The sequence below is a fragment of the Vitis riparia genome, chromosome 10 (genome assembly GCF_004353265.1).
Source record: "Vitis riparia cultivar Riparia Gloire de Montpellier isolate 1030 chromosome 10, EGFV_Vit.rip_1.0, whole genome shotgun sequence".
In the NCBI taxonomy this organism is placed as follows: Eukaryota; Viridiplantae; Streptophyta; class Magnoliopsida; order Vitales; family Vitaceae; genus Vitis; species Vitis riparia.
The window spans coordinates 6273632-6285613 of record NC_048440.1 but is presented as its reverse complement, the minus strand read 5'-3'; the positions used below and the strand labels follow the sequence as shown (position 1 = coordinate 6285613).

Below are 11982 nucleotides of genomic sequence, written 5' to 3'. Positions count from 1 at the left end.
ACTGGCCTGAATCTAGGTACTGCTCAAAATCAAAGGTTCTGGTCAATATCATCTTGCTATGTTCAGTAACGCCAGTGGAGCATCATAGCCAACCATAAAAGGGCTTTTAAACCTGTTTTTGTAGAGTGTATTTTAAAGGAAAAAATAAGCTTTTGGAAGAGGAAAATAGCTCTAAGGGTTCCAAAAAGAGCTTTGAATAATCGTTTGTGAGATTCAACCCAAACAGGAGAAAAGGCAAACTTTTGGGTGAGAGGAAAAAAATCCAGTTGGAAAAGGAAATCCAATTAGAGATAAGCTCCCCATGAGCATCATGGCATAGGTGAAAGGGAACAAGGAGGTGACAGTGGCAGCCCACACAATGAATTCTTGCTCTTCCTTGAGCAGTGCCCTCTTCCTGTTTTCAAGGAAGCTTATTTCTTCCAAATTTCAGGCTTTTATTTTGGCATGAAATGGTTAGATTATTATTTTTGTGATATATTGACTTCCTGCTTCTTCAAACTAGCTACAAATTGTTAGTTTGCTAAATTAAATGCATTTTTTGTATCTCAAGTTTAGTGCTCTTTTATTGAGTGTTATATTCATCATATATCATAGCAGTACAGGAACATGCTTACTTAATATATGTGATGTAAATGTGCAAGTTTGTCTTTCTAAATTATTGTGTTAACCCTGCACATCTTCAGTGCAAAATAGTTTGTTTATAACTGTTTCAGCTTATACCAAGCCATATCATGCTATGGAGCCATGTTTGGCTCCATCCAGTACCATACATGAAACCATGATATTGAGAAGCAGGGCTTCAGATAGTAAATTGACATTTTATTTGAGGTACAAAGAAGCTTCTTGTTGAGAGTAAGGATTTTTTTTTCTTTATTTATTTTTATTTTTTTATTTACAGGATGTGCCTAAGGGAATTAGATGACAAATTACTTTTTGAAGGGATCTCTTCGGCACCTTAATTCAGAACAGTGTGTTTTATCAAATGAAAAATAGAAAGCAAAAAAAAAAATGTACTAGCCTTTTTGCAGACTAATGTTAATCAAGCACCTGCTTCAGAATAGCTGCCTCTGCATGCTCTGCATTAAGCTCCAAAACTTCCCAATCATCTTCAGTATGTGGTTCTATTGTGACTAGGGTGGCCTTGGGCAAATTAGCAATAGCTCGTACTTGAACAGCAGTATGATCTGGTAGGGAAATGCATTCTGCAAATTGCCGAGCAACCTACATTGACAGTGAACAAACAACAATATATAAGAAAAACAATACAAAGAAGGGTCACAATATATGAGGGTGAAATTTTGTAAGCTGTGGAACCACCCAAGGCCTAAATCAGTGACAAAGGTTCTGGTTAATCCAAATCCTGAAGGAATGGGCCCTAGCATTTAAAGCTTCTATTTTTTGTTCTTTTTATTTCAGCTTTTAGCTGTCTACGATTAATAAGGCATTCAACAACCCAGATTTTCGTATCCAATTCCAATACTTAGGAAGTCTTACAATTGAATTAAATTTTTTTTATAGGCAAATAAAAGGATTTACAAACAAACACCAAAGAGATGGTACACCAAATTACACAAGACATATACAACAGGTGCCAAAAGGCACAGCCCAAACTACCATTTAATTAAATCTAATCTAATTACCATATGAAGTTTTATAATAGGATTAAATCTCATCAGCAGGAAATCCTATAAAAACTGGGTTTTAATAGAGTTTGGGATATTCATTTTTTTTTTCTTATCTTTAATCAAAGCAAGTGGTTTTAATTAGGATCTAGCATCTCTTAGGCTACATTGGACAGGAGAGCACTTTTGACATAAACTAATTGATGAAGAATAACATATTACTAAAGTTGATTCACCTTCTCTCTACAAATTAGACACCCCAATCAATGACCTTTCTCAAAAGCCTCTAGTAAAGCTAGGTCTCTTCCTCATTGCCAAACCTACTCCAGCTAGGCTTCAAAGACTGTTACACTTGTCCTTCTCTCATCTCTTCAAGGCCAGGAATATTAATCTAACCAAGTTACTTAATGAACATCTGTCAAAATTGACTTTTGAGGATACCACAAGCAAGTAAATCCATCAACCCTACAGGACAAGACCCCACCCTATCCCCCAAACCCTAGAGGATAGAAACTAGATGTGGAATCCAACGACAAAATATTGACAGATGCACCTTTGAAATCCTTAAGAGGCAAATGTCAAAGAGATTGTGAGGAAGGTTTCATAAACCATCTATTGATTTTCTCCTATCCTCAAAATTCTCATTACTCCTCTGCACCCAATTCACCCATATTATATGAATGACAAATCCCTCCCACAGTGCTCTCCCTCCAAAGCTCTTCTCAAACCCCACAATTACACTGTCGACAAGTCTACAATAACTCCATGTTTGACCCATAGTAGTCCAGGCTGATTACATTACAGGGTATCCTAAGTTGAGGCATTCCACTCGTATTGACCTTCTTATTCATCACCAACCAAGTAAAGCCTCTTGGAAAGTCCTAAGGAAAGGGAAAAAGGCTAAATAAAATGATTTTCCCAGGTTAGGATACGATGGAAAAAAAAAAATAAGGAAAAAAAAGCAAAGAAAAATGGAGATGGAAATGCTAAAATATTGTTCTCCTAGGTTTCCTTCAAAAGGGGCAGGGAATGTTTGGAGAAAGTGTATTCCTCAACATTTTATTCTCTTTTCCTCAACTTTTTCATGAACAACCGAACAAGAGAAAAATTATCACCTTCCTTCTATTTTTCCTCTCTATTTTCTTCCCATCAAACTTTCCAGAAACCAAACATAACCTAATGGAGTATTTGACTTCCATTGGACTTGCCTTGACAAAATCAGTCGCCAAGAGTCCCCAAAATGTTCTCAAAAGAATTCCCTGAAAGTTTCCAAATTATCACTCCTGTAGTCCACTAGGATCTCAGAAACTACTATGGAAAGGAAAGAAATGAAAGCAACCCCAAGATCAAAATCACCACAAACATGAATTGTAAAGGAAATTATTTTCAAATCACCCATTTTCAGATCTTCTCTTCAGTTGACGAAAAAAAATTATTCAGCTCAAACTCAATCTTTCAGGATTCTCTCATTTCTCCAACATCCAACAGGATATTTGGTGGGAATTCATATGGAATTTCCCGAAATGATCACAACCACAAAATTGATCGCTTAACAGCTTAATTTCTTCAAAATATATATATATATATATATATATATATATATATATATATATCAAAAACAAACCCAATCTAGAAGTAACAGCAACAACAACAATCAGGAAAAATTGGGAAAAAAGGAGATCTTCTGTGAATTAAAATTCAATTTGACAGAAAATTGAAATCTTAACAGGCTAAAACAAAAATCACAAAAACAGCAAAAACAAAAGGAGGAAACAGAAACGAAGAGCAAAAACCTCGATGGAGGAGGAGGTGGAAGCGGAGCCAGACCAGGCAACGACCCAGACATCATTGTTGGAAGAGCGAAGCTCGAGTGCGAGAACGGGAGGAAGAAGGCCCGAGCTTGTGGACTGAAGGGTTTGGATGAGAGGAAGAGGGAGTGAGACGAAGCAGCTCTCTATTCCGCCCACTGTTCTCACTGCCAACTCCATGCCTTTGCTTCGATGGAGAGAAAGCCTCGAAACTGGAGACTTGTGGTGACGGGTGTGAAGGGAGATTGATGATACAAGCAGAGCAACGGCAGTGGCCTTTTTCCCTCTTTTCGAGGGTATCGGTTTTCTATAGAATATAGAGAGTTTTGGGGCAAAATGGCCATTTATTAAAAAGAAAAAATATAGGTACGTTTGGTTACTATTTTCAAGAACGTTTTCTATTCTTAAATACAAAAACTTATTTAGGAAATGGGGTATATTTTTATTTTTTATATTTTTAGTGTTTTCAAAAAGGTGATGATGTCGTTATTTTTTCTTTGTTCAAATAATAGAATATTTTTCATGTTTTTTTTTCTTCTTTTTATGTTTTCTTAACTGTTTTTTATGTTTCCACAAAAGTGAGTTTCATCCAACCACCACATCCTCACCTGCAACCCTTTCTTCTTCCTTAAAATATTGAAATTGATATACTTATATATGGTGACAAAGTCATCATTTGTTTAGAAAAATTATAACCGGTGTAAAAATTTCAAAATAAAATATTTTTTAATTTAAATGAATTGTGCATATGAAAAATATTTGTATATTTATAATACCAAGATAATGGAAGAAAACACTTTATTAAATAAATAAAAAATCAAACATGTTTTTTTTTTTTTTTAGAACAAAAACTATTTTCTAGAATTTAGTTCTCAAACACAATTTAAAAAAAATTGTTCTCAAATACGTAGGGGTCATGTCATAATTTATTTATTTTTTTAATCATTTTAGTTGAAGCCTCAATTGTCAACCTAGGCTTTAGTTTTTGAACTAAAATCGCATTTGTCAACTAAAACTTCATTTTTGAACTGAAACCGTAGTTGTCAACTGAGACTTTAGTTTTAAACTGAAACCGCAGTTGTCAATCGAGGTTTCATTTTTAAACTGAAGCCTTAATTGACGATTGAGACTTATTTTTGAACAAAAGTCACAATTTCCAATTGAGGTTTCAATTAATTTTTAAAAAAATTTAAAATTTAATTAAAAATTATTAAATTACAATTTATTATTGAAATTAAAAAAATATACTTAAATAATAAATTATTTATATTTAAACTTAAGAATCTAGTATTACTTCAACAAACATAAATTGATAAATAGAAGATATTATAAATGAATATTTTATTTATTAATAAATTAATAATCTTAAAATAATAAACTTATATAACATATAAATAATATATAAAATTGTATAATTTATTAATTTAAGATATTTAATTTTTTTTTTTAAGATATTAATTTATTTGTATTATGAAAAATTTATCTTTATCAAAATAATAGTATACTCTTAAGCCGCAATTGCCACATATAGATTTTTTGACAAAATTAGTTAATGAAATTAATTAGAAAAAGTCTACTACAAAATGTAATTTTTAGTAGTTTAATCAAAGTCATAAAAAATACATAGTAAACATTAATATAGTGGAAAAAAAAACATATATAATCTCACATGTCTCCACAATGAGAGAACCTATGTGAAACTGGTACTCTCTTCTTTTTTTGTCGCTTTTCTAGAATTATAGCAAGTATTGCATATGACACATGAAGAACATTTGTCTATGATGGAGTTGGAGCTAGAAATAGAGGTGGTGGTGGAGGTAGCAATCTAGGTCAACGTAGGCCCCGCCTAACCCTCGGAATGGCTGGCGGCAAATCTAGCTGAGTAAATGTGTCAATATGCACTGATGGTGGGTCTAAAGAGGTAGGAGGTTGTAATGGAGGTAGGTCTAAAGAGGTAGGGGGTTATATTGATGGTGGGTCTGAAGAGGTAGAGGGTTGTGTTGATGGTGGGTCTGAAGAAGTAAGGGCCTAAACTGAAGATATGTCTAAAGAAATAGTGGGTTGTATTGATGGTGGGTTTGAAGAGGTAAGGGGTTGCACTGATGGTAGGTCTGAAAATGTAGGAGGCTACACTGATGGTAGGTCTGAAGAGATGGGTGACTGTACTAATCGTGAGGATAAAAAGGTAGGGGTTGTAATGATGTTGATACTGACAAGGTGGTGGGTTGACAACTAATATATCTAACTCTCCCTTGATATGTCGACCGACCTCGAACAAGTGGTAGTTGAGCAACTGTCGACTGAGCTGGTGACCTACCTCCTCCATGCTCTACATGTGGGATACAATAATCCTCCTGAATAATGCACATAACATCAGTAGTCATACAAATAATATCAACAATACCAATGCAACAAGCATCACTATCAGAGTCCTCCAATGCATGACCTCCTCGAGATATGATTGATGTCATAGTCTCAATCTATCACATAAAATGATATATAATTATTTGTTAGAATAAATATTATACACAATAACTACATAATATTAAAGTGATACAAACTAATAAGTGGGTAGATAAGGCAGTAGCCTAGTACCGCATAGGTCCAAAATAATTCATAGGTGTAGTAAAATGGCGTGCAATATGACAATACCATGTCATGTACGGAGCATGGTAGTCCATATGAGGCTCTATAGGCTTCGTAGTGACAATGTGGTCCACCCTAACCTCCCGTAATGCCACGTAGCGCTCATGATACAACCTCCAATCAAACTGAGGTCGATTGCATCGATCTATGGAGTGAAGGTCAAAATCTATATAGGATGTAGAAGAAATACCCTATATGAATCTAAAATGTCACATCACACGCTTAGGACGATGCCACTCAACAATATAGAAAAAAATATAAGTGGCGACATTGTCTGCCAAATATCCTGATTAGCTAAACAAATGTTTGGCAACAATGTTAGTATATCATCTATATAAGGCTACCATAATACCTAATATATTCAAAGCTTAGTATGTATTTAATAAAGTTTAAATTATAATAATATTATTAATAATCTTATTAAAGAATACTAATATTTAGCCCAAACCTGATCATATTGTTGTTTATCAAACTCATCTCTATATGTGACCAACACATGATGAGGAGTGTCTGTATGAGATAAAGGAACTCTCTACCTACTCTCTAGTGCATCTGGTGGTAATCTTTCATCTATAGGCATTGGTGGATGGGGAAGTGATCTACTAAGACAACCCATATGCAATTGTTCCCATGACCATAATTAAAAATGAAACAAAATTATGTTTAAATGCACATAATTATGATAAAATTACATAATTAATAAGACTTATAGTTATACTTACAATAATTGTAATGGTCTTGCAATAGTTTCTGCGCTATCTAAGCTAGCTCGACATAACTCTAAAAAAAGATGTGCTAGTGTTGCACTCCCCCAACTATATTGTGCAATCTCACCAAAATCTCTTAACATGGGTAGAATTGCTAATTGGAGGTAGGTTTCCTTCTTATATGGAAATAATGAACCACCAACTAACAATAAAAGATATGCTCTAACATGGTGCTGTAACGTGACCTCATCTAAAACCCCTAGTGGTAAGTGGGAGAAATAGGTAGTAATAAACGAACTCTAAGGGATGCTCCACGAATATCAATCTCTGTCAATCGAACACCCAATAACTCCTCACAAAGAGCATGCCAATCGATATCTGTAGAACTAGTGATAGGATGACCATGTACACGTAATCCAAATAAGATGGCTACATCTTGTAATGTGATGGTCATCTCACCAATTGGCCTGTGGAATGTGTGCGTCTCTGGGCGTCATTTCTCTACCTGTGCAGTAATCAAAGGCCAATCAACCTTAACATGCCCCACTCCATGAAAGACATAAAATACTAACTATATAATATATGGTCGAACATGATCATCCAAAACCCACTCTCGACAAAACCTATGTCAACAAGTCAAAACATGACCCATATTTGGATCAACACGAATGATGGATAATCGATGTCGATGTTGAAGAGTAAGCACAGATGTATCCTCAAGGTCAAAATGAACATGATATAACCGAGTATCTATGTCTGCATTTACATCAATACATGATATAAGCAAAATATGAATGAATTGACAAGAAACAACAATTTCTAACAACATGAATTTCATGATTAAAATTTTAAAAATTTGAGCAACATCTCCCTTAAACAATAGAAATTCAATTTTTTTTTTTAATGTAAATTGATATAAGCAAAATATGAATGAATTGACAAAAAACAACAATTTCTAATAACATGAATTTCATGATTAAAATTGTAAAAATTTGAGCAGCATCTCCCTTAAATAGTAGAAATTCAGATTTTTTTCCATGTAACCCGATATAAGCAAAATATGAATGAATTGAGAAAAAACGACAATTTCTAGCAACTTGAATTTCATGATTAAAATTTTAAAATTTTGAGCAGCATCTTCTCTAAACAGTAGAGATTCATATTTTTTTCCATGTAACTTGATATAAGCAAAATATGAATGAATTGACAAAAAAACAACAATTTCTAACAAACAAACGTCAATAAAATGTTCAATAAGATAGTTTTTACATATATTTTAAAATGATTAAGGTCAATACTAGTGAATAAGAAAATAACAGTACAATAAGATGTTCATGAAGTACATCAACTTCTCCTATCATTGGTTTCTTTATTAGGACAAGAACATCGATTGTGACCCGATTGCTTGCAAAGTACACATGTTTGTGGAGTTCTAGTTTCCCTTGCATCCATCTCATTATGCAACCAACTTAATTTTGGTCGACCAGAAGTTAGACGTTTCATTGAGTTCGAAGGTACAATTATCGATCCATTATATTGAGGCCACTCTAACTCATCAAATATGGGATAAAACAAGGAAGCCCATGTATGAACATGGGAATCCTAACAAAAGTGTTTTGTTACATGTGCAAGACCTTGTTTGAAGGTTAACAGGATATGTGCGAGGCTTCCTATTACTACTTCCAACAGAGTGTCTAGTTTTAACATGAAAACGTCCCTCCACATGATCATACAAAACAACCTCATGTGAACTTGCCTTAACAACTTTAACCTTTATCTTGGCATCAATATATGGAGTGAATTTTTCACCTGAAGCGAATCAACTATCACAATGCTCTTGCCTGATTGTGAGGTAATTGTTAACCCGATAGAAAGTTAACTAAACTAAAACTATTATTGGTAAGTTATGGGCACCCTTAAGGACACCATTAAAAACTTCAGACATGTTAGTTGTCATAATCCCATATCTCCGCCCACCATCATGTGAGAGTGCCCATTTTTTAAGAGGAATATGCTCCAACCAATTTCTAGCATTGGCATTTATTCGACTAATTGTATCCATGTGAGAAATAACTTTTTTAACTTTACTCTCCATAGCAACCCTACACATGAGATCCTTTAAAGTCTTATCTTTGAACTTTGTGTTGAAGTTACTCGCTAAATGACGTATGCAAAATCTATAATAAGCATCTGGCTCAGTCCATCTCGAATATGTTTCATTTACAATAGTTATAATTTTAGGATGACGATTAGAGATTAGACACAAGCCTTTCCTTTGTGTTACTCCAACTCTGATGCATGCCAAAAACCAACTCCAACTATCTATATTCTCTCATTCTGTAATGGCAAATGCAAGTGGAAACAATTGGTTATTACCATCACATCCCATGGCAATCAGCAAAGTCCTTTTATATTTTCCATGCAAATGTGTCCCATCAATACTAAGAACTGGTCGACAGTGAGTAAACCCTTTCATAGATGGGACAAATACCCAAAAAACACATTGAAAAATTTCTTCATTCGGGTTATTTCCAGGAACCATTTTAGAATACACAATATATCCAGGATTTGACTGCTCCAAAGCAAGGAAGAAACGAGATAACTCTGCATAAGACTTGTACCAATCACCAAATAATCAAGTCATTGCTTTCCTTTTTGCCTTCATTGCTTTTTGATAAGAAATTTGGTAACCAAATTGTTCCGTAACAACAACTTGAATTGCAGCAACTATAATTGTCATTTTTGCCTTCACTAATGTTTTAATATACTCAGATACAAAGCTAGAATCCAACTATGAATGATCCTGATTAATACATGGATTGACACATTGTGGACCCCGCATTTCGGCTCATGCGTTTCCCACTCGATGGTGAGCTCGATTTTTATTCGGAAAATTGATTTTTATTGATTAAGAAAAATGACTTGGAGTCGCCACTTATTTTTGTTTTATTTTTAAAGGGTAAACAAAATAAGAAAGAAAACCCTAAGTGTGACTCCTTGTTTTGGAAAAGGTGGTCTATGAAAAACTGGATCGGGTTCGGGGATCAGGTTACTTATCGGGAAGGTACGGTAAAGACCGTAACACCCCTCTAAGTCCCTAAAGTCGGGTCTCTACTAATAAAATGGAGCTGACGTGGCAACCAATAAGAAAATCAATGAATACTCGAATTGATCATGCACATATGAGTATCAGAATATGCAATAGAGAATAACCAAAGTGGAAGTGGATGCGTACCTGATCAGCAAACGGTAACGTGCTATCACAAAATGGGGTTAGTGCATAGTAATGAACATAAAGTGTGTCACTCATGTCACCAAACTGGATAAAGAAGCACCAATAGCACGCATGATATTTCATTCAAATTCATTCTTATTTTAAAGGAAATTTATTTGATGTAGGGCCTCCACCATAGCCCATTTATTTTGCATGGATCAATTCTAATAACTCCATTATGCAGAATCACAAGATTAGATTTATGCTTATTTTAAAACAGTTTAAAAACAAGGGAGATGAAAATTGCATGCCCAAAGGAAGAATGGCATCAACATTTTATTGAAAATGAGATTTTGGAACCTAAAAACCCTAAAGATGAAAAATGAGAGAGTTGGAATTATTTGAAAAGCTAAATTTGAGAAGATATTTGCAAAATGTAATTTGGAGCAATTGTTTTTCAAAAACAGAGATGAGAAGACAGGAGGTGATATGCAGCCCAAAGATGATCGTTCCAGGCCCCTCAGAGTATGCCTTTAGGGACTCTGATTTGAGAAACTGAAGCTGCATCTGTAAACCATGGTTGCCAGCACTAAAACCCTCAAGGCATTCAGAGTCGGATGAAATCTTTCCTTTGAATGATAATTTCGAAATGGAAACTGGGCTTGGCTAATAAGCCTCCTCTAAGCTCATAAAAGATTATGGGTTTGTTCCTGTGCAGCGTGAGGAAACTGAACCTCCACCAGAGGATCCAATTGATGCTTCTTCTAGAATCGGAGCCATTGAGTCACAGCCTAGCAGAATCTCCATCTTTCACCAATAAGATGTCGGTTATTGCTTTAGACTGCTGCTTATTGGTGATTCCAAACGACAAACCAATATCCTCAGTTTCAGAATCAGCCGCAATGTTGGCAACGACACCTCAGGAACCCCATAACTTTGTTCAAACAGATTATTCTCCTCAATTTTGTGCTTCAGTTCACTCAAGATCACACAAACTTCTTGTGCAGTATAATTATTTCTCTAAATCCAAGAAAGGAATGGACGCAGACCTCTGAGAGCTTAGTCTTGAGTTTCTGGGTCCTGAATGTACTTGCAACCTCCTTGATGTGTTTGTAAGCTCATCTTTTACACTTCTCGGAACAAGTCTGCGAAGAGCAATGCAAGGATGCTGGGATAGGCTTGACTCCTGAAGCTTCTAGAACTGAATCTTCCCACTTGAGATTCTGAAAACAGTCTCCTTTGATAAAGGAATTAACCAAAGCTGAAGGAAATGGTTTGAGGTGTTTCGGCTGAGGGTTTCAGGTTTGGGAGATGATGAAGGTTGGGTAGTGATGGAAATGATACGAAAGATAATAAGTAAGGTTGGTGATGGATATCAGGGGCATGAAGAGCGAACAGTGGCGTCATTCCTATGTATACAGGTAAGAAATGGGTAAGAAATAGGCATTGACAGATGAAGGTTTAAAGAAAGGACATAGGTGTAATGATATGGCTAGGGAAAGTGGTAGTGGGTATGAATTATGGCTGTTCTAGCGGACTTTTCAAACCATCGTCTAAGTGAATTTGCAAAAGGTGGTGAATTCAAAACATCCATGCAATGAATAGTTGACTGGGGCGTTCACAAAAGAGGCGAAGTGAGTTCCACCAGTCCTAAGGATCTACTGGTCTTCCACTCAAATCAACATGTGTCCTATCCATAACATCACCACAGGTTGGATCAGGATAATGCAACATCAAACATCCCGAACCATCAGTAGTTGTTGCACTAGTATAAACTCAGGCAGTTACCCCATCTTCTCTTCTGAACCGTAGTCGACTGGACTCGACTCTCGGCCGTGACAATTGCGTTCGCCGCTGCGTTCATGGTCTCTACGCTATTATTCACACTTCTCATCTTCCTTATAAATCACAAAATCCCCATATTCTCAACTCAAACCTCATTCGACACTGAAACTTCTAATTCCGGCTATTTGTGCTTAAAACTC

General features: G+C 35.3%; 1 protein-coding gene across 1 annotated transcript; it reads right to left on the bottom strand.

Moving 5' to 3' along the window:
• Window positions 1-1005: 1005 nt before the first annotated feature.
• Window positions 1006-3727, bottom strand: LOC117924101 (peroxisome biogenesis protein 1-like). Its single transcript, XM_034842661.1, has 2 exons — window positions 3416-3727; window positions 1006-1221 (listed from the first exon to the last, which is right to left on the bottom strand). Exons 1-2 carry the CDS (start codon window positions 3608-3610, stop codon window positions 1036-1038), a joined length of 381 nt encoding a protein of 126 aa, XP_034698552.1. The 5' UTR covers window positions 3611-3727; the 3' UTR covers window positions 1006-1035.
• Between the last annotated feature and the right edge of the window lie 8255 nt (window positions 3728-11982).